The following is a 26,612-nucleotide window of genomic DNA, read 5'->3' as shown; positions in this document are numbered from 1 at the left end:
TAGACGTTATTAAGAAATTTATTTGCAATTCTTGTTTTTTGTTTTTTGTTTTTTTTAAATAACATTATTCCCTAGATAAAAATGCAATCTTACAGGAATATACATAGCATCTCACACAGAGATCATCACCCTGAAGCTCTTCTGGAAAGGTTCCCTTGTAGGTTCCCTGGCCTTTCTCAAGCGTAAGAAGGCGCAGCAGGCAAGGCCTTTGACAACGGGATTATTTGATGATTACAAACTGTACAACAATATTTACAATAATTAAGAACTTCAAATCAGTGGAGCCTGGAGGGGAAGGTGTATGATATGCAGGTGTGTGGGGATGATGACAGGCATTGGGGTGACCATGGAGGCACTGTCCCTCTTTCTACATCTCTCTGAGAACTAGTATGATACAGTTTGGTCTGGGGGCATGAAGGTAGGCCTGAGCAAGAGGATGTGAGAAGAGGGATGAATGGGCTGGGCTGTTTGGAGGCTGTTACATGAAGGGGAGTTTTGCTTGCTTTGTACCACTGGGGATAAAAATAAAACAGGAAAATTATGAGAGTAGTAGACATTCCAGTGGCTCATCAACTGGGGACCTGCCACCCTACTTCCTGATGAACTTGTGTGTTTTTCCCACAGGTGGTTGTCAACTATTCCCATCCCAGATTGTGTGATCTTGTTTATGCTCTTGATGTCCACAGCCTACCTCTGTGCTAAACCTTGTCCCCCCAGGCACTGGGAGAAAGCATGTGCTCTGGGCGAGACAGGCAGCAGCTATGTGTGGTGCATAACCTGGGTGAGGAGTCAAGAGATGAAGTTGAAAGGTTGAGGAATAGGATGTGGCTGATGTGTGATGTGTGATGTGAGCCAAAAGGTGCCACAGCATTTGAGTTGTCTTCTGAGGGAGCCATTTGCTTGGGACTGTTGGCTTACAACTAGTTTACCCTTGACTCTCAAATTTTGTTTTTTTCCATTTAAGCCTCAGTATAATTTCTCCATGTGGGGATATCTTAGGGAGAGGGGCTTGGGCTAGGACCCAGTGACCCATCCTCTTTCATTCCTCTTGTGCCTCTACAGCAAGTAGCCTTCTACTCTCTCTCCCCCTGGCTTTTCTCTGCCCTCAGGAGGGACTTCCCCCAGGGGCCTTTGAAGTCACTGCCAAGGCTGATGTCTGCTCACCCTCTTTTTCCTTATCCGTCTGCTTCTCAACTGAGATCTCTAAAAACCTCAGCACCAGAGTTCTCCCGTCCCAAACTGAATAGGAATTATTCTGTCCATCTCTGTATTTCCTTGCATAGAAATAACCCTCCCTTAGCACTTACCACTTTCCCTACCAAGGACTGCCTGTGATACTGACATTTGCATATTTATGAAGAGTGACTTTTACATGACACACTTGTAGCAAATGTCTGATTCACAGTAGATTAAGTCTCATGTACTCTTTCTAGGGGCCTGATTCAAATTAGAAAATTTAGATTCTGAACATCAAGGTGCATAGGATGCCCCACAGAGGGGAGCACACCTGTGAAGGGGCCAGCATCTGATACAAAGGCAGAATATTTGACTCTTGCTGATGTGACATTTCAGGCCTTTAAAATAGTCTTTGTCTTATTTTCCTTAATTTAGTAGAGAACAATATTAACTATGACTCTGCTTCCAGTGGTGAACTTGTTTAACTTAGCTTAAGATATTCCACTATAATCTCTAATTCCCTTTTAGTGATGGATTGAATGGCTCTTCTAATACACCAGAAAGCTCGAGAGTCCTTACCACTGCATCTGCTGTGAACCAAGCCTCTTAAAGTTATATGAGGGAAGGGTCTTGATTTTAGGAGTAGTAGCATTTTCTTAATGTGGATATATTATACCTAATTCCTAGTAATAATAGGTTCAGATGGCACTATGCCCAGCCAAGGAAGTTACTCTGGCCCTCTCCCTACTTCTCTCTCTATAGTGTGTGCTCAGACTTCTAGGAGGAGACAGAATCATTTGTTTAGAGCTCAGCCCCAGCACGGACACTTGTCCCTTAAGGATATGTGTGTGTGGGTGTATGTGTGAGTGTATATGTGTATATTCATGTATATGTATGTGTGAATGTGGACTTGGGCATGTATGCGTGTTTGTGTGTGTGTGAGTGCATGTGATGTCCAAGTGTCTACCCAACAACATAGAAATCTGGCAGAAATCCATTTACCTGTTACATTGGTATCTGGTTCCACACAGAAATATTTTATTGCTTTGAAAAATAAATAAATAAATGAATAAATAAAAGAAGAATGGAAAATTCTCTGTCTCTCACTAGTCTGGTGGGGGGGGAGAAAAATGGGGGCGTGAGGCAGGAGGCTGAAACAGAGCTGCTTAGGGAAGGGGCCAGAGCCCCCCTCCCCCACCTACCTGGACAGTTGTAGGACACTTCCCTCCCTATGTCCCTGCGGCTGTGTTATGCTGGAGCTCTTGACATGGGGGACTGCGAGGTGCACCAGGGCGAGGCCAGGGCTTCACCTCTGCCTCTGACTGAGGTTGTTTCTGTGGTGTGCTGGCTAACACCAGGGCAGGGACATCAACAGAGAGGCAAGATGAGGGGCAGACACCCCACATCCAGCCTGATAATGTTGATTTGGTGGGAAAACAAAGTCAAATGTTACTTTTCTCTTCTTCCAAAGTAGATCCTTGAGACATGAGCCTCTGCCCTGTACTGGCCATTGTGAGTGGTTGACCTGGATGTTTCTTCCCATAAAATGGGAACACACTGGAAATCAAAACATGCCCTTTTTTTCCCATTTCCTTTCCAGTTCTCTCTGGGCTTACACTTTCCCTAGACCAGAACCATATCTTCAGAAACAGAACTGGCCTGGACTCTACCAGCAATTTTTTTTATTCCCCTGGGACTTAAAGAGGTCCTCTTGAAACCTTCTCTTGGTCTCTGTGCTAAACCATTTCTACCTCTTAGATGATGTGGTCTCATTCTCCTGGCTGTCTGGGGACAGAGAGGCCATCACCTTCTGTAGCAACATGTGTGATTTGGGTTTGATGAGGCTGAAACACTGACCACCAGGGTTCTTCTTCATTCCTACCCCAAGTTCTTGTTCTATTTCCTGGCCTTTAGGAGTGACAGGCCTATATAAAAACAACCATCATCCTTTTGGCTGATAGCTTCCAAACTCCTCATTTTCTGGGCTCTCTTATTTCTGAAAGATATTACTTTGGCAGTAGAAGGTATACTTCTGTGGTTGCCTTACTATCTTCTGCTGTGTGACAAGCAGAAGTTCTAGAAGAGATGGCTATGAGGAAGTGATAAGTAGCTTCACTCCAAACAAGGCCCTGACATTTGAAAGCAGGGTCCCAGGGGAGGATAAAAGACTGAGGAAGGATGTCTTGTTCCTTGGATTTCCCAATCAGAGGGACATCTGTCAGACTTAGAAGCTGAAGAGTGGACTATAATATCTCCTGAAGCAAAGCAGAGAAAAATTCATGAATCAAGCCAAAATCGAGGGGAAAAGTCTCCTTTTTTACTTCAAGGCCAAAAAGAAACTTCTAGGAACAGGCAGAAAGGAGGCAACTTGAAAATCTCTCTGCTTAATGTAGCCATGCATGTGAATAGTTATTGAAAGACCAAGGGGTGAAAATAAAAGAGGCTGGGCTAGTCAGAAGATGATAAAAATCAAGTTTACCAAAACCTAGAACTTAAGCTGCTGAGAAGAACTCAAGTCCTTCTGGTCCTCAGCACTGGCTGCTGTTCTCCAGCCACTCAGAAGTTTTACAAGGTCATGGGGAGAGTTCTCCTTTAGGCAGGGAGAAAACATCACCTCGTACACTGTGGATGAGGTTCATTGGTTTCATGACCGATGTTACTAGTCTATGATGATGACAGATACCAAATGTCAGCCCTATTGGAGTCCAGCATGAGGTCTGGCTCAGAGAGGCCCTTGCCTGGGAACTCCCATCTGAAACTCCTTTCCTTTGCAGCAGCATAAGGCAAAGTGCCCTGGTCACTGCTGACACTGTTCTTATGGGGGCAGAGAGGAGGCTGGCTGGTCTTCTAGACAGAGTGGACTAGAAAGCAGCAGCAAGCCTCTGGTGTGAGTGGTGAAGAGCAAGGGGACTGCACTTAGGCAGGGCCCTGAGAGCAGGTGGAATAAGCCTACCTGTAACCTATGCTGCTAGCCAATGGATTTGGTGATGCAGGTGAAAAGTCCAGAAGAAAAACAGAATGCAGCATGAAAAGGTTAAGTGTGTGTGGTCAATTAAGATTCCCAGCTTTATCTAGGGATCAAATGTATAGCAAGAACCAAACATTAATCCAAAAGGGCTCCCCTCTCCATCATAACTAAAAAATTTTAGCATCACAGTGGCAGACATTTTGGGAAACTAAACAAAGGGTAACAGTAACACCTGAACTTAATTTCTAGAAGGTGGCTCTGAGAAGGAACCAAGTAACTTTGGATGGGTTGGGCTCAGAGAAGCAGGAAGAAACTCTTCTGTTTCTAGAATATAAGCTAACCTGGGAGTTTCCAGCACATCTCTTCACATTTTCATGAATTAGTCCATGAAAACGAAACTCATCTTCATTGAGGAATGGGCTTTCTCTGATTTAAATTTCTTGTTTGCTTACATAAGTGCCAAGAAGGGATGAGAGGATCCTGGACTGGAATAGATTCAATGGGTGAATTCTGGATTAATGGCTGGGTCACGTTTTCCCCAAATCAGTCCCTTATTAACCGTCATTGTTCAAATCTATTCGAAGGACAGCATCAACAGTAGGATGTTCTAGGTAGACCCAAACTGGCATAAGAGATGCTCCCAGAGAGTCTCTGGTTCCACCACCCCCGTGAACTACTGATGCTGCTTCTCTTGTTCTAGTCCCCTCCATGGCAGTCACAATACTAACAGAGGTCTGGAGGAAATCCTGTCCCAGAGTGAAGAAAAGATGGAGAGGTGAGCAAGACACGGTTGACTTTTGGATGGACAAAGATTTTTACCTGGTCACCTTTTTGTAGCCCCTGCTGTCTGAGTTTGGGCAGAGCAGTTGCTGAGCCAGGATTCCCTTCCCCTCTCACCAGCCCAACTCTAATCCCATCCTCCCAGTCAGAGTATACTTTCCTGAAAAAACCACTGGGCAAAATTTGTGCTATGGGAGTGAAGAGAAAGGTCAGCCACCTCTCCTCCCCTTCAAGGGATGCTGAGGCTAGCCCAGTGAGGAGAGGGGCTGGTCAGAATGTCTCATAACTCCTCGCAGTTGTTCCTAGAGAAATACCCAGTCAGAGAACTGGTGCAGAGCAGACAGAGGGAAGATTGAAACGAGATATGTCCTAGTCTCTCAAATGAGATGTAGTACAAATATACCTATCGCATAGCTTTGGAAAGATTGAGGGAAGAGGAAGCAAACACAAGATATGCAAAACAGTAATGACCAAACCTGTTAGTGGGTAGCAGGATAATGATTTACATGGGTGATACCCTTGCTCATTGTACAAATTAAAAAAAAAAAAATCATTCCCCTTCCCCCAATCACATATAGAAAAGCACTTAAGAGTTCAACGGTAAAGCTTGTCACACTCCAAATACAAAATGATTTACTTACATGCAGCAAAATATACAAGAGGTGGATTCAAAAACAAACTTAATTCATTATATTTGCTTGGCACAATTGCAATCCAATTTTTAAAAAATATTTGTAAAATACTGAAACTGACCTGAATTCAAGTATAACGGTTTCTTCAACAGAAACATTATCAATGCAATAAAACATTACACGAAATATATTGAAGCAAAATGCCTTCTTGAGTTTTCCCTTAAATTTCTGTGTTCTTTAAAATACAGTTTTAATGCCAACAAGACTCACAATTGTTTTTTAAAAATGAATATTATTGCATTGTTTTTGCATATCTTGTGGAACAGAAAATGCAAAGAGTTACTGATTCCTGTTTCAGAAGCAGAGACAGTGATTTGTTTTTGCTTTCCAGTGGCCCTGTATTCAGACCCCCGTTAACCCAGAAATAGGGAGCTGTGTATTCATTGGGCGCATGGGGGCACTGCATGGGCACACGTCCACACGTCTGACATACCCACACAGACAACCCGCCACACACATTACACACTCACAGAGACTCTCTCGTGAAGGCTTGCTCTCTTCTGGCACCCACCAATACACCCGACATTCAAAAGAACCCAGCTCAGTCATTCATCTGTGCAAGACCCTATCAAGTGCATTGCTGATTACCTTTGAATTATAAAACCAAACCAAAGGAATTTTTACTACCTACAGAAATGATAACAAATGATTGCGCGAACACAGTGTCTGTTAAAACTCTCCTACAGCAGCTCCAGTGAACCACTGTAGAAAAAGGAAACCACACCCATTTAAATAATATGGTCATACCTAACCTCATTTACATTTGCAAAAGTGAAAGCAATAAGGTGGGTGGCTACCTAAACACTCTTCTTCCTCCCCTCCTCCTGGGAAAATAAAACTAAGAACAAAAACAAAAACAAACCCCAAACCAAAGAGAAATGAAAATTGCAACATGCTGTCAAGAAAAATGTCAAACCACAGAACTAAAGAGCGCTCAACAGAACCCAGCACCACCTCGCTTTGTCCAGAGCTGGCTGCCCCTTCTTGGTGGGCGGCCCACTCCCCTGGCCGCAGGCTGGCCAGCTGCTGGTGGAGCTCGGGTGGCCCGGCCCATGCAGGGAAGGTGATCCTGAAGCAGTGGGGTGGCCAGCTGGCAAGGAAGGTGGGGGGTGGGTAGCTGCAGTCAGTGGCCACCCCACCCTTACTACTGGCTCCAGCTCCTGCTGCCTCTTGCTGCTTCCTCTTCCCTCTCTGGGGTGGGGCTGGGTCCGAGCTGTGCCTGCTTCCTTCTGCAAATCCACAGGGCCCTGGCTCTATGGGGACAGTGAGGCTCGTACAGAATATGTGCAAAATGATTTTATACAAGCAAAGTTGAAAGACACCCATTTGACAAAGGTCCTTTTGGTGAGAGCTACCACAGGAAGCTGAGGGTCCCTTTATGTGCCCAAGGCAAAGGCTGGTTCCTAGCACAGGACTTGAAGTAAAAGGAGAGGGCAGGTAGCCATCTCCCATGCTCCCTCCCCTAACATCCCACCTCTTCTTTCTCCTCACCACTCTTCCTCCTTGGACACAAATTGGGGTTGCTGCTTTTCTTCCCCCACCCCTGGAAAATCAAAAAGCTCACTCTCCATGTCACCCAACTCTATGTCTTGTCCCAACAAAATGAATGAAGACGCTGTTCCGTTAACTCCAGGTCACGAGAACAGTGAGGCACTTCTGAAACGAACCCTTTAGGAACATTGAAACATAAAAAAACCAGCATCCCCCAGCCCTGGCTCCTACAGGCTACTGACGTAGGCTCTGCTGTCCCGCAGCTCCTCCTCACTCTTCCGACACTCCTGGCTGGGCCCACTGGGTCCATCCTCTTCTCCCCCTGCTCTATCCTGCCCCTGGTCCCTGCAGTTAACAAAAGGTAATAGGGTGCCATTGGGGCTCTGCTGGTTGCCCCCACTGAGGATGTTGTCAGCAGCGCTCTCCATCTCCTCTATGGTCATGTTGCAGGCATCAGCCAACTCCTGGGTTGTGACCTCGATAAACTTGGGATCTTGGGCAAACTGCCCCAGTCCTTCCGAAATCAAGACCTGAAGAGGGGAGGGCCGTGAAGAAGAACCAGAAAAGTACATTATTCTTGCAGCTCAATTCATGTTTTCAGGGTTAGGGCAAGGGACTTTTGATTGGGAACTTCAGGAGTGCGTGTGCCATGCGGTACTTACAGAGGATTGAAATTTGGGGTATGTGGGCTGGAGGAGAGAGAGACCTTTTAGCTGGGGGACTTGAAAATTGTTACCAAACCTATGAAAGCTGGGCTCACTGAGGAGCTGTAGGGATGTTGTCTCATGGCTGAAAAAAGGCTGCCCTTGCCTTTTCTCCTCCCTGGCACCCTGTATTAATTATGCTTTCCAAGATCCCTCATTTTCCTTTGGTGAAACTGTTAGTTCATGCCCACTGCCCATTGCCATCTGGTTGCCTGTTTGGGGATGAGGGTCCTGAGTATAATGTGTGCAAACACTGTGTGTGCACCTGCCTCTGCCTCTGCCTCTGCTTCTGCTGGGAAGGGTCAGCAGGCTCAGCCACATCACCCTGCTTCCTAGCAGCTGCTTTAGTGACCTGTCTGGGGAAATCAGCCACTGCACCAGTGGGTGGGAAAGCACTAGAGCTGAAGCCTTGAACCCTTCCCTCCCAGTTACCTTGCCTAACTTTTCTTCATTGCTCCAGCCCCTTCCTAACACATCACATGTTTCTTCATTATCTGTCTTTCCTCACCACCAGGTGAGCTTGTGAGAGCAGAAATGCTGTTCCTCAGCAGTGTCCAGCACCTAGAACACAGCTTGCAGTGGCAGGCACTTAGTAGAATTGTGTGGCCTGAAGAAGGGGCAGCCAAGACCACTCGAAGCACAGGGTGTTAGGGTCCAAAGAAACATTAGGAGTCACCTGTCTTAATTCCCTGCCCCTTTGCAACAGCCTGACAACTGGACATGTACCATCTCCGTTTGCACATGTCGAGTGACAAGGGGCTCACTGCTTCATAGGAACCCCGCCTCATTTTAATGGAAGAGCTGTTTTGGAAAGATCTCCATGTGTGAGCTAAAATTTGCCTGCTTGTCAGTCCTGCATTTAAGACTTCTTGCTCAGGGCACAGGAGTCTTATAGGTTTGAGACGGCTTAAGTCACCTCCTATCCAACTTTACTTCCCAAATTCCCTCAACCAGTTTCTATACGAAATGTCTTCTAGGGACCTTGCCAGCCCAGTCACCCTCCTTTGGGACTGCTCCAATTTGTCAAAGGTGTCCCTAAGATATGGTGCAAGAATTGCACTAGGTGCTCTGACAAGGGCGGAATGTGGTAGTCCAGGAAGTGCTCTTGTTCTTTTCTCAACCCTGGCTGTATGTTAGAATCATCAAAAGGCTTTTAAAAATACCACAGGCTTCTAAAACTCCCCACATTATTCAAATGAGCAACCAGGCTTAGGAGCTAGATAGGGACTTTCTCTGTGTGAACGAAGGCAGCCCAAGCTCCCATGTGGAGGGGTCACAGCACACCTCTGGCTACAGAGGAGCCCCACAGTCTTCCTTAGCTTCCCTGGCCTGTGTCAGGGTGTGCTGCCTCATAGTCTCTCTCTCCCTCTGCATCACCCCAGCCCCAGCAATAGCCAATAGTGCCTTGTATGGTCAGAATTTCCTGCATGCCATGTGGTCCTGCAGCAGGCCCTGACACTGAGGGTCTATCTGGCCAGGAGTCTTGACCTCCAATCTACTTGGGAAAGAAACAGGTACGCCCCCCCCCCGGCCTTTCCCTCCCCTATACAGCTTGGAGTCCCTTACCGCCTCCACCAGACTGCTGGCACTGCCGTGGAACTGCCTGCCCCAGGCCCTGGCCTGGCTGGGAACAGTGAGGGACACTGGCCGGGCTCTCCGGGTGGTGCTGCTGTTCTCCCAACAGGGCGTGGGCTCCCCAGACCAGGAGCCACAGTGGATGAATGGGAAGCTGCTGTTGAGTTTCTCACTGGACTCAGTTCCTTCCAGTCGAAGCATGGGGACAGGCTGAGGGAGCCAGCCTCTGCTGCCAGGTGTGGCAGGAGGAGTGGCAGGAGGTGTGGCACATGGCCTAGGGAACGTGGTGGGAGAATGGCTTCTCTGGAGGAGGGGGCTCAGGCCTGCCACTGCCAGTGCCTGTGGAAACACAAGGGGCAGCAGTTACTGGGAACAGTTAGGCCCAGAGAGGCTGGCCTCTCAGCAGCTACTGTTTCCAGCTAGTTCTACCTGTCTGGAACTCATCCGCCATCATTTCCACCCATATAAATCCTACCTCATTGAGACTCAGTATAAGTTGCAACCACCCTAAAACATATGTTCTCATTACTCAGGCTGAAGGGACCCCTATCTCCTCTAAATTCTGAAAGCTGGGATAGACTGCAGTCAAGGCCACCTGCTCCTCGACACTGGCCCGCCAGCTGTGACTTCTTTCACTTCGGCTTTCTTGTCAGTAGAGTAGAGAGGACGATGGCTGCATCATCTGTATGACTAGAACATAGTGTCCACTGTCTCCCTGCTTTGCAGGGTTGGTGTGAGGTTCAAGTGAAGTAGGGCCTATGAAAACGCATGCCGTGTATCCAAACAGCTAGACAAAACCAGTCCTGACTGTTTCAACTTTTGCAATTCATTGGGACATTAATAATGTCTTGCCAGTCTCTAGCTCACCTTGTTTTTGTACTACTGTTCAAGTCTTACACTGTATTGTGATTAAACTATTCACACAGCTGTGTCCTCTGCCCCTGCTGTGCTTGAGTGTCCTGAGGATGGCCTGTTGTCCCCATGTGAGCTGCCAAAACAGTCTGCTCTGGTGTGACATGCCCACGGGACAGTGGCACAGTGTGGTGGGAAAGGCCAGATGGTGAGGCAGGGAGGAAGAAACAAGGCTTCAGGGGTGGGAGGGTGGCAAGACGGCCAAAACAGAGAATGAAGAAAAAGAGGAGTTTCTTGCTTTCCAGAATGATAAAACAGATGAGTGAAATCAACTTCCAGAAATCTCACAAATATCAAAATATCACACACAGTGTCCCCTCAGCCTGCCGATCTTCCCTAGCCACTGCACTCAATGGTCCCCACCCTGGGATCCTGGGGTTTCTGGGTCCCTGGAGATCACTTGTGTGTAGGCAATGCCACATAAACTAAGCAAAGCAGTGAATTTCTTTAAGCTGACATAATATCAACTCTGCCAAGCCACACTGGCAATCCTGTGCTGATTATAAACTTTGATTGACAGTTGAATGCCTTTGAATAAAAACTTATTATTGAAAACATAGGCCTGTGGTAAGGTAGTGTGATTAAAGAGGTAAAAAATTTAGGAAATTCTAGTTTAAAACCTAATTTTTCTGGAGGTAAGAAATTGTCTTAGATGACTCTTTGACATTTCCATTAGTTCTGAGACACAAAGAGCATTTCTGACACTGGTGCCTTGGACATCACTATCTCAGAGTCATCTGTGCCAAGAAAAAAATGTCAACTGTCCAATCTCCCAAGATCCATTTTCCGTGGCTATCACTCCCTACTCCAGACCATGTGGCTGGCCGGTTTTGACCATTTCTGTATTTCAGTGGGTGGATTTTTGTGCAGCTCAGTTTCTATGTGTGTTGTGACTCTAGGGAGGGCCACGCCTGCCTGGTTGCCCTGGTGGAAGCCAGGGTCTTAGGGGGTGGGCATCTGTGCCACTGTAAGCAGAAACCCTAGGTGGAGTTCCAGAGCTGCTGATCCTTAGGGAGCCCTGTGAGAAGCTCCTGCTCACCAGTATTTCCTAGGTCTCCACCTTGGGAAATGAGAGACTTGTTAAGGCTCTCATATGTGTAGAGAAACCCTTTTTCCCTGAGGACTGCTAGGGCCAGCAGTGGGGATGTAGTCGTGGTCTGCGGCAGGAAAGACTGGAATCTCAGGGATTTCTGTCTAGCCTATTAGGAGGTGGCCAGTGGCCTGTCCAAGGTGTGGGCTACCTGATGATGAACCAGATGCAGGGGCAGGACAGTCTTCTGAGAGATGTCTACCCCTTGATTCTTCTGTCGCTTTAGACATTCTAGGTGGAAGGAGGCCCTCCGACCTGCAAAGTTGGTCAAAGAATTAGGATAAGAGCAGGAAAAGAAGATGGGTTTGTGACAACTTGTGCCCAGGGGGTGGAGAGGGGCAGTGTTAGTGGCCCTGATACATCTCCTCTTTACCCTCCACCTTGCTCTGATACCTACCACGGAACATATGTCCATGTCCTATCCCGGCAAGCCCTTCCCTTGGAATCCCCTTTTATTGCTTTAGAAATCTGCCCAGCCCACTGTGTGGGGTTTTTTTGAGCCAGGCTACCATAGTTTCTGTCACCCCTGAGGGCCTGACCAGTCATCTGGGGGTGCCCACTGGCTAGCCACATCTGAGAGCAAGGTGTGATGGCTTACCTAGGGAGGTGGAGAGGAGGAGACCCCTCTTTGGAGATTGCCAGATGTCCCTCTTGCCCTCTTCTGGAGGTGTCAGTTGTCGGTTTTCGTCATCCTGATAGGAGAGCCTGGAACAGAGAACCCCTGGGGCTTGTTCCTGATTACTGAGAAGTGTGCCCCAGAGGGACAGCTGCCATCCCAGAAGGTAGTTTGCATTTCTCCTCAGAGAAGAGAACCCCCACTTTGTGCTTTTATGAAGGTTTGGGGAGGGGCGGCAGGAACTTGCCACCCCAGGGCCTTCCGGCTCCTCTCACCTGGCCTGCCTACTCTGAGCCCCGCATCTCTGATGGGAGGAAATGCAGGTGCTCTGGGGTCACAGTCGCAGGAAAAGGCCCACAAGGGTCTTTCCTGGGATGGCCTGGGCTCTTCTCTTCCATGTATTGATGCTATTTACCATGACAAGTCCAAACTTCAGCCCAACTTCCCCCCACACCACATTCTCCCTGGCCTGCCCACCCTACTTTGTCATCAAGAGCGCACAGCAGTTGCCTACGACACCATCCAATCACCCAGTCACTGGGCAGCAGATCTGTCAGGGACTGCAGCAGTGTCAAGTCAATGGTTTCCAAGCCTTTTTGGTGGGACACACAGTGGGGACTGGATTTTACAAAGTCCCATGTGCCAGACACACCTGGCTGAACTGGATGTTAGGAACATACTTACCTTCATGTGTTGCACTCTGATGCTTTCTGTTTTACTTTAGTCCACTCTGTGTCTTTAAAAAATGTCCATTGCAACCCACTAAGTTGATTTCACTACCCTGCTGAACATAACTGTCCCTCCAAGATTGCATTCTAGCCCCTCCCTTTTATAGATGAGACCACTGGCTCTGTTTTTCCTGTGACTCTGCCTACTCAGAGGGTAGAGGCTGTGCTGTCTTCCTGCTCCTAGCTCCCTGACTTCCAGTATTTGTAGATGCTGAGAAAAGGTTTTGAACCAGAATGTCTAAGCCTTTCCTCTCATTTTCAGCTTGGTAAGCCTTCCCTATATTTTCTTCTTATCTAAATCATATCCATTCTTGAGGACCCAGCTTTTGTTTGACTTTGTGCCTAGTGCCTACTATGGTCACCTTGACCTTGACCTTCCCTGATGCCTGTACCTCTCATTGTTGTACCACTCTGTGGGCAAGCAGTTAGAAAATCTCCATGTTATTTTCCTCTTCTGAGATTCTCCTAGCTCCCTAACAACTAGTTTGCAAAATCTCCATGTGCTGAGGCCAGTTCATTCATGATCTAGCATAGCTCCTGGATGCACCAAGCACTCAGTAAGGGTGAAAATGGGTGGAAGCATATGTTTTTCCTGATTTCTAGGATATGTAGCCATGTATTAATTTGTATTCTCTACAAATCTAAATCCTAAAAGGGCTAACCTTTCCTTATTATAAGGTGCTTTCAGGAAAGCTTCTAAAACAGTACATTTTAAACTTTTTTAATGTAATCTACACTCACAAATATATGATATGGGACTTAGTACACATATACATACATTGACATTAAAACAATGCTTTACGAAATGATACTTACATTTGTGACATTGGATATGTGTCTTGTTCTATCTAGGTCTAGGTTATTTTGTGCTATTCTATGATATACTTCCTTTTAAAAGTGTTGATCATAACTAAGTAAATGTCAAACTTCTGATGTGTCTAGATCTGCAGTTAAAAAACCCTTAAAAAATTACAGCACTGACCAACAAGTCAGCCACTGTTTGTCAACAGTGTCATCTGCTGGATAGCCTTATTATAAGTACCAGTAGTTTCATCAACATTTCTTTATTGTGTATGTGTGTAACTGAGTCTCACTTTAAAATATATTTATTAGTTGGCTGCACCCCCCCCCCAAGGTTTAAGAAGCAATGTTTAGAAGTTTTTTTCAGTTAGTGCTGCATTGTGAGGAAGAGCCAAGCTACCCAGGGGATTGCGTGTGTCTGTGTGGGTTGGGCTCCCATCCCCAGTGCGAGATGGGTGCTTCGCAGGTGCTCTTCTGATGTGTGATCACCTCCACTTCCCAGACCATCCCCGGGTGAGGGGCCCCAGGACCTGCCTTTCACCCAGACCCTTCTCTACACACACAGGCTAGTGGGGGGCAGAAGGCAGCAGAGCTCACCTCTCCGTGGAGGCCAGGCTGGGCTCGCTGCAGTACTCTGTGTCCTCATGCACCTTCACCTCATAGGTCTCATCCTGAGAGAACTCCTCCTGACACACCATGGCTATCTGGCTTTCCCGGGAGTGGCACCTAAGATGGCCAAGACGAAAAAGGTCAGACACCGCCAGCCGTTCTCCCCTTGCCTGGGTGAGTACGGCATCACACACGCATGCACATGCACACACACACACACAGCCACTGTGGCTGCCACCTCCTGCAATCGCCCAGGAAGCCAGAGCCACGGAAGCATTAGGACTGGGGTTATCATTCTATGTGGGAGAGGGGTTAGGACCCAGGGAGACCTGAGTTCTGACCTCATTCGGTTACCCTCTGGCATAAGTGACACATAAGTGGCCATGCCTCAGGATTGCCCTCAGTGAAACTGGAGTAGCACATGCCCTGCCTGAGTCAGAGGCTCATGGTGAGCAATAAATGAAGCAACACATAAGGTGGTGCTTTGAAAGGTGGGATCAACTTTAAATTTTTTTTTAAATTTACTTTTAGATAGAGGGGAAGGGAGGAAAAAGGAGAGAAACATCAATGTATGGTTGCCTCTCATGTGGCCCCCACTGGGGACCTGGCCCCCAGCCCAGGCCTGTGTCCTAACTGGAAATTGAACAGCGACCCTTTGGTTCACAGGCTGGCACTCAGTCCACTGAGCCACATCAGCCAGGGCAGGAATCAGCATTTAGGGAAGGCTCCTGGGCTGTATTATAGAGAGTAGGGTGGGCCAGTGAGAGGGCTGTCCCTTCCCTCTACTATAGGCAGTGGCACCTTTGGGAATTTGTTGGGCAGAGCTGAGAAGGTCCTGGTGTCCTATTTTGACATGCTCTTGAGTTTGACATTGGGACCCTGGAGTGAAGGCACAGAGAAGAAGGCTCACATGGCAGGGGTGGGGGGGGTCATTGTTCTTCTGAGCACAGGGGAGTGCCTGAGTCCCTGCTGAGCTGAACCCCCCTCCCCCCATGTCAGGACATGCTTTGGATTACACGATCTTCCCTCTAGGTCAGAGTCCTCTGCTCACCTTGTTTTCCTTGGCTCTGGTCTGGGTATTTTCCTCTTTCCTGTCTCTGCCTCACTCAGTATCTCCCCACCTCATTCTTCCTCTAGAACCTGAATGCTCAGATTCAGGAACCTGGGGCCCACTTTATCCTCAGACTCATGAGGGCATCAAGAACTATCTCAGTCTATACTCTCAAAATTGAATGCTGGATCAGTGCCCCAGGTTTGACCTGGGATGGAGGGCCACTCGGGAAGGGTTAGGGCAGTTCTCTGAGGAGGCCCTAACAGATGGCTGGCCACCCCACAGCCCGAAAGACAGATGAGATGTCGAAGGCTATTGATAGGGAGGGAAGAGAAGGACATAGAAGGAGCTTTGGTGAGGCATAGTTGAGTGTGCTAGACACAGAGCATGTAACATCACCTCTTGGGAGCCACTGTGAGCAAGGTGTGCTGTCCAGTTCCCAACAAAAAGTAAAGTCAGTCCTGGAGCCACTACACTTAGCCTTGAGCTGTGACATGAAAGACAAGCTCCCAGAGTACCTATTCACCAATTTGAAGCTTAATGCCCTAAGGGTTGTTTTTACCAACTGTGACAGGAAGGAGGAGCCGATATTCAGAGAGCATTTACTATGTGCTAGGCATAGTTGTAGGTGTTTGCATGGATCCTATTTCATTACCAGGTGTACAGTATCTGTGGGGAGAGGAAGAAATTCCCTGATGTCTCTCTGACTTCCTCTTTAAAATGATTTTTACCTTCCTTTATTTAATACAGAACAAAGTTTAATATGAAGATTCCCTTTGAAGGAGGTGTTAGTTCGCACTGACATACTAACGATGAAGACAACAATCCTTTCTTAAGAGGTTTGATAAGGTGAGCAGGGAGAAAATGGTATGAGGACTGAGTCCCTGAAGGATGTAGAAGGGAGGAGAGTTGAAGAAAAGGGAAGGGATCACCAAGACAGGCATAGGCCAGCCACTTGAACTTTGACATTCTCCAATACAAAACCAGCCTTTCTGATCAGCACACAAGGTCCAGTGTTGGGCACACTGCCCTGCACATAGAAGGTATCATCAATAGAACCTGGACAGAACTAGTGTTGGGTGGTTCTGCCAGCTAATCTAGGCAGCACAGTGGACAGATGGCCAGTTTGACTTCTCTTTCATCAGACAGGCTAAGTGGCCAGGCTGTGTGGACTTACAAGTGGCCACACTGGTTCCTTGAATGAAAGCAGCTCAGTACACATGTCCATGGATTTAGAAATACACTGGAACTTCTGGATAGCTTTCTGAGCTTGAGGGCAAAAAAGGAGATTGGTCCAAGAACCTGGCATACTGGGGCACTGCCGTCCTGCTGGGGTGGCCACCCCACCTTGGAAGAGCAGCTCAGCTAAGGGTGAAGTGGCAAGATGCAAAGGCGTGTCCTCTCCCACCTAGCCTGGGAGCCCAGAGCTGCTGGCATAAATAGGCAGACCCTCAAGGGCCAGGCTACATTCCCAAGGCCCAGACTATGCAGGGAGCATTACTGTCCAGGTTCATTGTGGCCATGTGTCCTGGAGCACCAGGGAGCAGAGCACAGGGAGGTGGGAGGTATAGTCAAGACTACCAGGAATGATCCTATACTGGGGCAGAATGAGCCAGCGCTATAGCGAAAGGGCCTCCTGCCACCAAAGTGTCCTCCCTGGAGGCGTGAGAAAGGTATAAAGAGGAAGCAGTAGCTTCATCGTCCCCCCCCCCCCCGACAACTGGGTCAAAGGCTAGGTTTGCTCAGAGACATAGGAAAGGCCAGGAGAACAGCAATCAGGATGTAAACATCTTGGGGATTAGGGGCCAGGGCTCTCTGCAAGTGTGGGAGTGTAGGGGCGGAAAGAGCAGAGCAGGCTCTGTCCCAAGGTGTGTTCCTCAGGACACCTTCTGGCCAGTGGGGCCACAGTGCCTCCCCTGAGCTTGGCTGCTACATGCAATCAAGGGCAGGACTGGGGAGTAGCATTCATTAAGCTCCGTCCCTGGGTCTGGGGCAGCAGTGTCCATTCCAGCTTGAGGGGTGAGAGGTAAATGTGGGGGCCAAACTTTGCCCATCCTGACTGCCTCTGAGCTGGAATGGCCCCTGTGCATGAGCTCTGGATGCCCCACCTTCCTGCTTACCTCTTGGAGCTGAGCTTCCATGATGCCTCCTGCACCTGGATAGCAGGAGACAGGGGTGGGCCATGGCCCTCCACAGTGGTGACCTCTCCAGGGTAGCCGGTGGGGCAGGGAAAGCGGCCCAGGGCTGTGTTGTTGGCATTGTTGATGTTGGCATTGGAGCCAGCGGAGGAGTAGCTGCTGGGAGTGAAAGTGGAGTCTACCAGCTTTTCGTGGGATGGCGATTCAGTGTCGCCAGGACTGTTACCCGTCTTGTTGATGTGCAGTGGGCGCTGGGTGGTGAAGGTCTGGGGGAAGGCGCTCCGGCTGTCACTTTGGTAGTAGCTGACATGGTTACCGAACAGGCCTCCAGCTCTCTGTAGGCAAGATGGGAGGGGTGGGTGGGGGAGAGTGCCCTTCAGCAACCTCTCCTGCTCAGCCAGGGCACAGACAGTCCTCTGCCCTCCAGAGAGCACAGCCACTCTGGCAGCATACGCCATTCTTCACCCACGTGACCTGGCAGCTGGAAAGGCAGGGACCCAGACAGTCTCCTCTGAAGGGGCTGGGGGAATGGTGAGGATAGGATACCATGTGGGAACCAGTTATGGGGGGAAGCTGCTGTTCTGGAAGTTCCCACTGAATCTCCTAAAGACTGGGGTTGAGTTTCTAGGATGAGTACAGGGTGTTAGTCCTTCCCTGCTGCAGCCACTGGGTCTGGCAGCTGTGAGGTGCTGTGGGGTCTGAGGGGAGGGAGCAGGGGCCAGAAGATTCCAACAAGATTTAAAAAAAATGGAAATCCAACTGGCACAGCAGGCTAGAAACTGTTAGCCAAAAGTTTTGAAAACAAAGACGGATTTTCTACCTCAATTATACACTATTATGGCCTCCTTTCCCCTAGAAGGTTCTGAGAGATTTCAAATCTAGAACTAGTGTTTATTCCCAACATTCTTTCTTTGTCCTGGGCAGGAGGCCAAGTCAAATTTGCAAGGTCAGTCCATGGGGATCTCACTGGGGTAGTGTTAACCTGCTGCTGTGTCCATGAGGCCATTCGGTCATGAATATTTCACAATGATAGGAATGAGAATGGTGATGACAGGACCGCTGCAGGCAGGACAGGTTCATCTTCAGTCCCTGTGTTTGTACAGCCGAGGAACCCTGGCATGGGGGGTGGGCAGGCATGGGTGAGTGGGCCCTGGTACCGTTATGGTGGGTAGCTTCTCCTGTGCTAAAGAATGTTTAGCTAAATACCTTTGGGATCAGGCAGCTGCTAACAATGAATGGAGAGATTACAGCCTTGTTTAGTTCTCACTGTAACACTGATGGTTGGCTTCTATGTCCAGGAAAGGAGAGGGGAGGCTGGGGGAGACTTTCGTGACCTGGAGAACACATGTTTTATCTCGAGAAGACAATTGCCACTTGGTCTCAGTCTCCCTGCTACCATGTGGGAACACAGTTGGACATTGTCAGACCTTTTCATGTTCTCAAGAGAAGCCAGGAGTCTAGGTCTTTATGTGAATGTGCCAGATTTTCAAATGTTGGCAAACAAAATAGGCCTGCAGATTAGATGTGGCCCAAGGGCCATCACTTTGCAGTTTCTAATGTAGCTTTTTCCTTGGAAACATTTCCATTAGGAAAACGGACTTTCTAAACCCTCACCAGCCCATGATGATCTCTGAGCTGCCATGCCCTGGAGGCCCTGGTCTGAGTCTGGCTCAGATGAAGTGGAGGGATAGGAAGTAGCAGAGTGGGAAGAGCTTGGAATCTGCTGTAGAACTTGGGCCTTTCTCCCTGGGTTTCCTGGCAGAACAAGAGCCCGCTCTCCTGCTTCAAATGGAACTTTATCAAGGTCAAGAGTGCTGTGTGTCTCCACTTACCCTGAAGATGTCGTCCTCAGAAGCAGCAGACACTGCTTCCTTCATGGCCTTGTCCAGCTCCTCCTCAGCCGTCAGGTCTCCCGAGATGGCCCTGCGGATCTCAGGCCCGATGTCGTGCAGCGTGCGCAAGCCAGCCTGGAACCAGAGGCACCTTGAGGGCCTGGCGCTCCTCCACCCAGCGGTCAGCCTGCTTCGCATGCCATGCCCTGGGCCTGCAGAAGGCCTGTCTGTGCATGCTGACCATGGATATGCTCCCGGACCCCTGTGTCGCCCAGGATGGGAGAACCCGATCTCCTATCCAAGAAAGATGGAGGCATGGGGGGAAAAGCTCCCAAGCTCCAGAGAGCTGGATGCTGTGGAGTGGGCTGGACCATGGAGGCCAGTATGTACGGGAAGAGGGAGAGGACAGTGTCCCCTCTTCTCATCCATCTATCTTCAGGAGGCAGCTGGCCTCCAACACACTGAGGGGAGGCTTGGGCCTTGGACAGAGGTCAGAGGAAGGTGACCAGGCCTTTCCTCGGCTTGTGGGCCCCCAGCCCCTCACCTGCAGGGACAAGGCATTCCTCTGGGAGGGCTTGCCCACGAGGCCTTGCTCTTTGCGCTTCTTGAATTTCCGGAAGTACTCTTGGATTAGGAAAGTTGCATAGAACTTGCCCACCGTGACTTCATCATCTGAGAAATTCAAAAAGAAGACAGGGGATTAGAGGCAAACAAGGGAAATTCAGTTGAGCTTTATTAATTTGTCTACAGCATCCAAACTTTTATATTTTTTAAATTTATTTTTTGGAAGAGATAGTATATTCACATGATTCAAAAAGGAAAAAAAAGTATAAAAAGTTATATAATGAAAAGTCTCCCCCTGCTCCCTCTGCCACATTACTGCTTCCCAATTGATCATCTTTTTGATCAGTTTCTTATGTTTCCAGAGATTCTTTATGTCAATGCTTTCTATAAATAAGCAAGCATATTCTTATCTCCCCCTTTTTAAACAGAAAAAGTAGCCTATTGTCAAAATGATTTCCCACCTTGCTTTTTTTAAACTGACATTACTAATAAATTCTTATTTGATTCTAAAGCTTTGGATATTATCATAAATCAACCAGTCCCCTAAGTATAAATACAATTTTGCTTAAAGGTAAGCAGAAGGGTTGTTAGAAGAAGCACCTTTTTCCTGTGCAAGTTTGGGTTTTTCTTTCAACCAAACAGACTGGGTTTTCTCACATGTGGCTTGGCTGGGTTCTTGTCAGGCTGGCCCCCAAGTTACCCAGGACATCCTCAGAACCTGTCTTGAGAATGAGTCATGTGGTGGCGAGCCAGTAAGACTCCAACAGGATTATTTCATGCCTTACAAGGAGCCCCTTTGCTCCACCTCTTAGTTCTCTGTGATGGAAGGGCAATGGGCCAGGAGACAGCTGGTTAGGTCAGATCTAGGGGCTTGTGATGATTCTCTTGCTTCTAATTATCTTTAAGGAATGGCCAAATCCATAGCAGTGATGGCCTTCCACTGGCAAGGGCCTCATTCTTGTGTGGGAGGAAAACCCCCTGAGCCCTTGCTCAGGGCAGTTGGGGAGGAACTGTACCAGGGAATAGAGCCTGGCGTTCTGGCATCCCTCAGATGCAGGTTCAAATTCTGAATCTGCTAGGTACTCACCATGTAGCCTTGGGCCAGCTACTTAATTTCTAAGACTTCAATTTTTTGAGCAAACTTCATGGAAACATTATAAGGAGCAAATAAAATAATGTATGTAAGGTAGTCACCTCTGTGACTCCACTTAGTGCAAGTCCTGCTTTCTGTCCAGGAAGTGGTTCTCAACAAGGGTGATGTCACCTTTTAAAAAGCATTTTGGGAATGTCTGGGACTTTTTTAGATGTCACAGTGATTTAGGGGTGCTGCTGGTATTAAGTGGTTCCAGGTATGTCCCTCAAAGCAGAAGCATGTTCTTCATAGTAAATAACAACTTTGCACTCTGCATGTCTCCCAGGTGTTAGCCAGGACAGCCCTGTGTGGTAACAACCTACTTGTAACTGTCTGAGCTAAGAGCTTAGCTTCATTTTACATGTGAATACAAAACATTTTTTTGCATTGTTTTAACATATCCAGAATGTTTCAGGAATATAGCCACTGTGTAAATTGATAGAAGACTTTGTTTTGTTTCTGTGTGACTGACAGGACTCAGCTTGGAGAGTCGCACCCCTGATGGCAGTGCTCCCTGTGGGGGGCACTGGGGCTGGCTGCCTGCTGGCTCTGACCGCCTGCCAAAGCCTGTGCATGTCCTCTGTGTGTGCACACATGTAGGATATGTGTGCATGTGTGTGTGCAATTATTGAAATCCCCTTAGCCCTTACTTCAAAGTGTCAACAATATTCAACAGTCTTCCTTCCTTTAAACACACTTATTCATCATAAGTGGGCACACACAAGCAGTTCTTCAGTTCATTTTAACTTCTGGCCTAGTTGTGCCTGAGCATGTGTATACTGAATAACATTTTATTTTAATGCATTTCGTATGAGAGTTAAAGCATTACATTAATACTTTGGAAATTATATGCAACAGAAGGTTAGTTACCTGTGACTTTCATTCAGGATAGCAGCAGGGGCATCAGACCCCATTTGTTATGGAAAGTAGCTGTGAGTGCACTGCGGAGACAACCCTGCTCTGGGAAGGACATGGTACATTTCCACCAGGAGGGGCTCTCAGGGCCCTGCCATCACTAGAGCTGCTAGCCCAGTGGTTTATGGGGGAACCTTCACTTGCAATTTCCCTGAAGTTCTGCCTCTCCTCTCAGCATCTAGCAGCCTTGCCTGGCTTCATCTGGGAGTTGCCCGACCAGACCAGACTTCCAGCCTCACAACCTGTCTCTGAGTTTGTGAAGGTATGGCACCCTCATCCCTTCTCGCTGTGAGGCCTTCTAGGCAGATAGGCCGGGTCTGGGGAAGGGGACCTCCTGCAAGCCCTTTGACTCCAGAACAGGTAGGTAGTGAGCATGTGGGGATCAGGAAGCACTTACCTCCCGCTGGGGGCACCACTTGGTCCAGCAGCTTCATGCTTGTCCGCTTCCAGATCTTCTTGATGATGGCCCGCAACTCCTCATTGGCTTGTTCTAGGTTCCCTAAGGGGAGGGCAGTGGGTGTGAGGCTGACATGATCACTGGCCCCTGGGAGGACTCCCCATGGGGTGTGTCCCCCACACAATCCTAGTCCCTTGTTTCCCTCTCTTTATCCCCTGTCTTCCTACTGTCTGTCCCCATCCCCCTCTTTCCCTCCCACGCCCTGTTCAGTGCCATCCTTCTCTGCCCACTGCTCAGACTAGCCAATGGCATCCCCTCACCCCACACACTGCTTTTCCCAAGCTGACAAGACTGCTGGTGCAGGATGGAGCTCAACAGCCATTTGTTGGGAGAGCACAAGGGCTCTACATGGACGGCATTTCTTATAGCCTGTGGTTGCCAGGGAAACGCAGGTGATTGGGAGGAAGAGAAGTATCCCTCAGTGTCAAAGCCCTTTGCTGAGTCTCCTGTGGGGAGGAGATGGCATGACTTCAGTGTGGAAGCAGAAATCAAAAGACACTGGGTTCTCTTGGTCCACTTTCTCCACTGGCAAAATAGGTGTAGTTAGGTGCCTACCCACTGCAGCCTCTGGGCTATGGGCCTTATTGCTGTATGAAAGGAAAGCTGAGACCTGCAGCAGGATTCTGAGATGCCCCCCAACCTCTCTCTCACCATCGCCAATACATACACACCCTGTACAACCCCTGGGGCTGTGAATATAATGAATTTTACCATGATTAGGTTGTATTGTATGGAATATATGACCTTAAGATAGGGAGATTGTCTAGGTGAACCTGACCTAATCCCATGAGCTCTTTGAAAGTTCTTGGGTACAAACTTCCAGTTATAAAATATATAAGTCCTGGGAATATAATGTATAGCTTGGTGACTATAGTTAACACTGTATTGCATATTTAAAGGTTGCTAAGAGAGTAGACCTTAAAAGTTATCATCACAAGAAAAAAATTGTAACCATGTATGGTGACAGATGGTAACTAGACTACCATGGTGATCATTTCACAATATATGCAAATATCAAATCATTGTGTTGTACATCTGAAACTAATATAATGTTACATGTCAATTGTACCTCAATAAAAAAAAACAAGACAAACAAAATTAAAAGTAATGTGTGAAGGGGATCAAAAGGTAAAAGCAGACAGTTCTCTGCGGCTGGGAGCAGGAGTGAGAGAGAGTGGTGTGGGCCTGGGAGAAGGCCCATTCAGTCACTGTGTTGTGACTGAACGGGGACAGGCAGCTTCTAGGGCTCAGGGGCCCTGGCAGAGCCAGCCCTGCAACAGCAGAACATGAGTCCTGTCAACAGCCTGAATGAGCTGGATGTGGATACCTGCCCAGAGCCTCTGGAGCAGGACACATCCTGATCAATAGTTTAGTTTTGGCCTGTAAGACCCTGAGCAGAGGACCGAGCTACCCCATGGCTCCACTTCTGACCCACAAAACTGGGAGCTGATAACTGGGTCTTGTTTTAAGCCAAAAAATTGCTGGTAATTGGTTATGCAGCAATAGGAAGCCAATATGGGCAGACCTCAAAGATATTGCAAGTTCTACTTCAGACCCCCCTTCATAAAAATGAATACTGCAATTAAGCCAGTCACATGATTTTTTTGTTTTCCAATGTATATATACATTATGCTTACACTACACTGTGGTCTATGAATTCTGCGATAGCATTATAGCTATAAAAACAATGTAAATAGCTTAATTGAAAAATACTTCATAGCCAAAAAATGCTAACCACCATTGACCTTTCAGTGAGTTCTAATCTTTTTGCTGGTGAAGGGTCTTGCCTCAGCAATGTCGAAAACCTGGTATGGATCTGCAAGCATGATGATGCGAGGACTGCCTGTACCAGACTGCTTGCTACCGTTACACAGGGAGGTGGCCAGTCCAGAGCTCCGGTGTTGGACTGCGAGGCTGCCGGACTGCCAGACTGCCGGACTGCCAGACTGTGGTTGCTCTGCGGCCATGCCGGAGGGGCCTCCCTGGAAGGAAGCCCAGTGGGAGCAAGCAGAGCTGGCAGCAGAGAGAGCGTGACTGACTCCTGAGTTCCTTGTGTGATTGTCAGATCCAAGTGGGACCTGAAGCCACAGGGCAGTCCTTGGCATTCTAGTTATGCAGGGAGTCCTTCATGGTTACATTCCCTTGCTGGTGAAGGTAGTTAGTGCTTTCTGACATATGCAGTGAAGGAGTCGAAATTAATGCAACACTTAAATATACTCTTCTGTAGTGGGTTCAATAGTGCCCCTTCCAAATTCATGTTCACATGGAACCTTGGCATATGACCTTAGTTGGAAACAGTCTTTGAAGATGTAATCAGCTAAGGTGAGCTCTACTTGGTTGGGCCCTAGTCCAATATGACTGGTGTCCTCATTTGATGAGGAGGAGACATGCAGGGAAGAAGTCCATGAGAAGACAGTGGCAGTGCCTGGAGGGGTGCAGCTCCCGGGAGCTGAAAATGAGGCATGGAACAGATTCTCTCTCAGAGCCTCTGGAAGGGACCTCTGGCTGTTTTCTGGATTTTGAACTCTGGCCACCTGAACTCCAAGAGAAAAAAATTCTGTTGTTTTAAGCACCCAATTTGTGATAGTTTGTTATGGCAGACAGAGGCAACAAATACATCTTCCAAAAGAATCTTCCATATTTTTTTCAAGCCTCAATTTATTCTCACAGTGGTCCATGTAACCGTTAGTGGAACTTCACTAGCAGTTGTTTCACCTCATCGAAGTACAGTACTTAGAAATACCTTCCTGCTGCATCCCAAAGGTGTGTGTGGTGCAGGAGTGGTGCTCTGAAGTGGCTATCATTTTCTGTCCACTTCCTTCCATACTCAAAACTGAAGGGTAAGGACTGGTGAAGACTTCATCCTCACAGATGTAGATGCTTCCCCTCATTTCTTTCTGGTTGCTTTTAGGAACTTACCTTTGTCTTCTAGACTTAGCGATGAACACTTGGTGGGGGGTGGGGGGAGCTTTTCTTTATTGGGGGGACCAATAAATGTTTGCCCCTGAGCTGGCACTGTTGGACCCTTTGGTAGCTATTCCTTTTCCTTTTTCCTGAATTTTAATTTATTAGGGTAAGAACACATAACACAAACTCTACCTCCCTGACAGAATTTTAAGCATGCAATACAGGGTCATGACCTGTAGGGGCAGTGTTGTGCGGTAGATCCATGTCTTCGTGTTTAAAGTCTTCTTTAATTCTTGACTGTAATTCCCGCGTCTCCTCTTGTCCCAGAGTGCTCACTTCCTGGAGATGAGCTGTGTGCACCAACTACTTCGGCCCAGCTCCTTTCGCATGCCCTCGGTGGTTGGCATCCAATAGCTGGGCTTGGTTTGTGCTGACAGCCTGTCTTCGATAGTGAGGACCTGGCTTCCTCCACGAATGAAAATATAGTTCCTCAGTTTACATCAAGCTGTAAGTACTGCAGGATATTACTCCTAGTAGTCATTAAATCTCCTTAGAAAAGAAAATCCTTCCTCCTGGATGTAATTGCCATAGTCATTTTAAACAATTTGGAAAGTAACAAAAGTAAAGGAAGGAGGTGAAAGCACCTGTTCATTCTACTACTCAGTGATAATCAACACCAACAAATTTCCTTCCAATTTTTCCTTGTTATACACACACAGTTGATTAAATGTGTGTTCAGTCCTTCCAGGGTGAGAAATAGGCCTATTTATACCTACTTCAGATTGTGTGATTGCACTGGCTACTGAGAGGGTATTTTGTAACCTTTGTTTCTTTTTAGTGTAGCAGCAGAACTTGAACTATTTTTAATGTTTTTAAAGATGAGCTCATTATTTTGACATGTATCTTGCTTGTCTGTTCTTGTTTTCTTTCATTGCAGGTGCTTCTCTTATTTTCTGGAAGGCTTCAGCTGAGAGAAGTCACCTCTCTGGGTTGTTCACTGAACTGAGTTCCCACGTATCACTTCATCATCTTTCTTGCTTTACAAACGAAGAAACTTAGGTAGAGAAAGAGTAAATGACATCACATGTGTTATCAGATTCAGCACTGCCCAGGACTCTGGCTACTGTGTGAAAGGACAACACCATGACTGGCAGCCTGAGACTACAAGACTGAAGCATTAGAAGGGACAGAAGACATATTGCTTGTCTGTTCTGTGTTTTCTCTGATTTCAGTACAACAGGGTTTCCAACTTTAGTTCCTGTATGTGAATCGTAATGTGGCTGGTTGAAAGGGCAGATCCCTGAGCCCTGCTCTGAGACTTAGGTTTAGAGATCTAGACTGATGGTTGGAACTCGGTATTTTAAAAAACCCTAATAGGTGAATTTGAGGCAGTTGGTCTTTTGACCACACTCTGAAACACTTTTATAGGCTAGCAGCTCTTGGAGACCAAGTGCATCTTCTTTGTCAGATTTCA

The 26,612-nt window shown here is 47.7% G+C and overlaps 1 protein-coding gene across 18 annotated transcripts in view; it reads right to left on the bottom strand.

The window, feature by feature from the left end:
• CACNA1C (calcium voltage-gated channel subunit alpha1 C) overlaps positions 1–26,612 on the bottom strand; it is a 657,076-nt gene continuing 630,464 nt past the window's right edge. For all 18 annotated transcript variants that reach the window (XM_053662750.1, XM_053662779.1, XM_053662780.1 and 15 more), the window contains 9 exons: positions 22,172–22,273; positions 19,708–19,835; positions 19,164–19,298; positions 17,314–17,666; positions 14,131–14,259; positions 11,987–12,093; positions 11,540–11,643; positions 9,378–9,725; positions 1–7,637 (listed from right to left, as the gene is read on the bottom strand). In XM_053662750.1, the coding sequence (XP_053518725.1) occupies positions 7,335–7,637; positions 9,378–9,725; positions 11,540–11,643; positions 11,987–12,093; positions 14,131–14,259; positions 17,314–17,666; positions 19,164–19,298; positions 19,708–19,835; positions 22,172–22,273 (1,709 nt within the window). In that variant the 3' untranslated portion in view covers positions 1–7,334. The remainder of the gene's footprint in view (positions 7,638–9,377; positions 9,726–11,539; positions 11,644–11,986; positions 12,094–14,130; positions 14,260–17,313; positions 17,667–19,163; positions 19,299–19,707; positions 19,836–22,171; positions 22,274–26,612) is intronic.

This window comes from Artibeus jamaicensis, unplaced genomic scaffold, assembly GCF_021234435.1.
Source record: "Artibeus jamaicensis isolate MK-2021 breed Jamaican fruit bat unplaced genomic scaffold, CSHL_Jam_final contig_1028, whole genome shotgun sequence".
NCBI lineage: Eukaryota > Metazoa > Chordata > Mammalia > Chiroptera > Phyllostomidae > Artibeus > Artibeus jamaicensis.
Note: the sequence above shows the minus strand (reverse complement) of the source record. Positions and strands in the feature narration are given on the sequence as shown.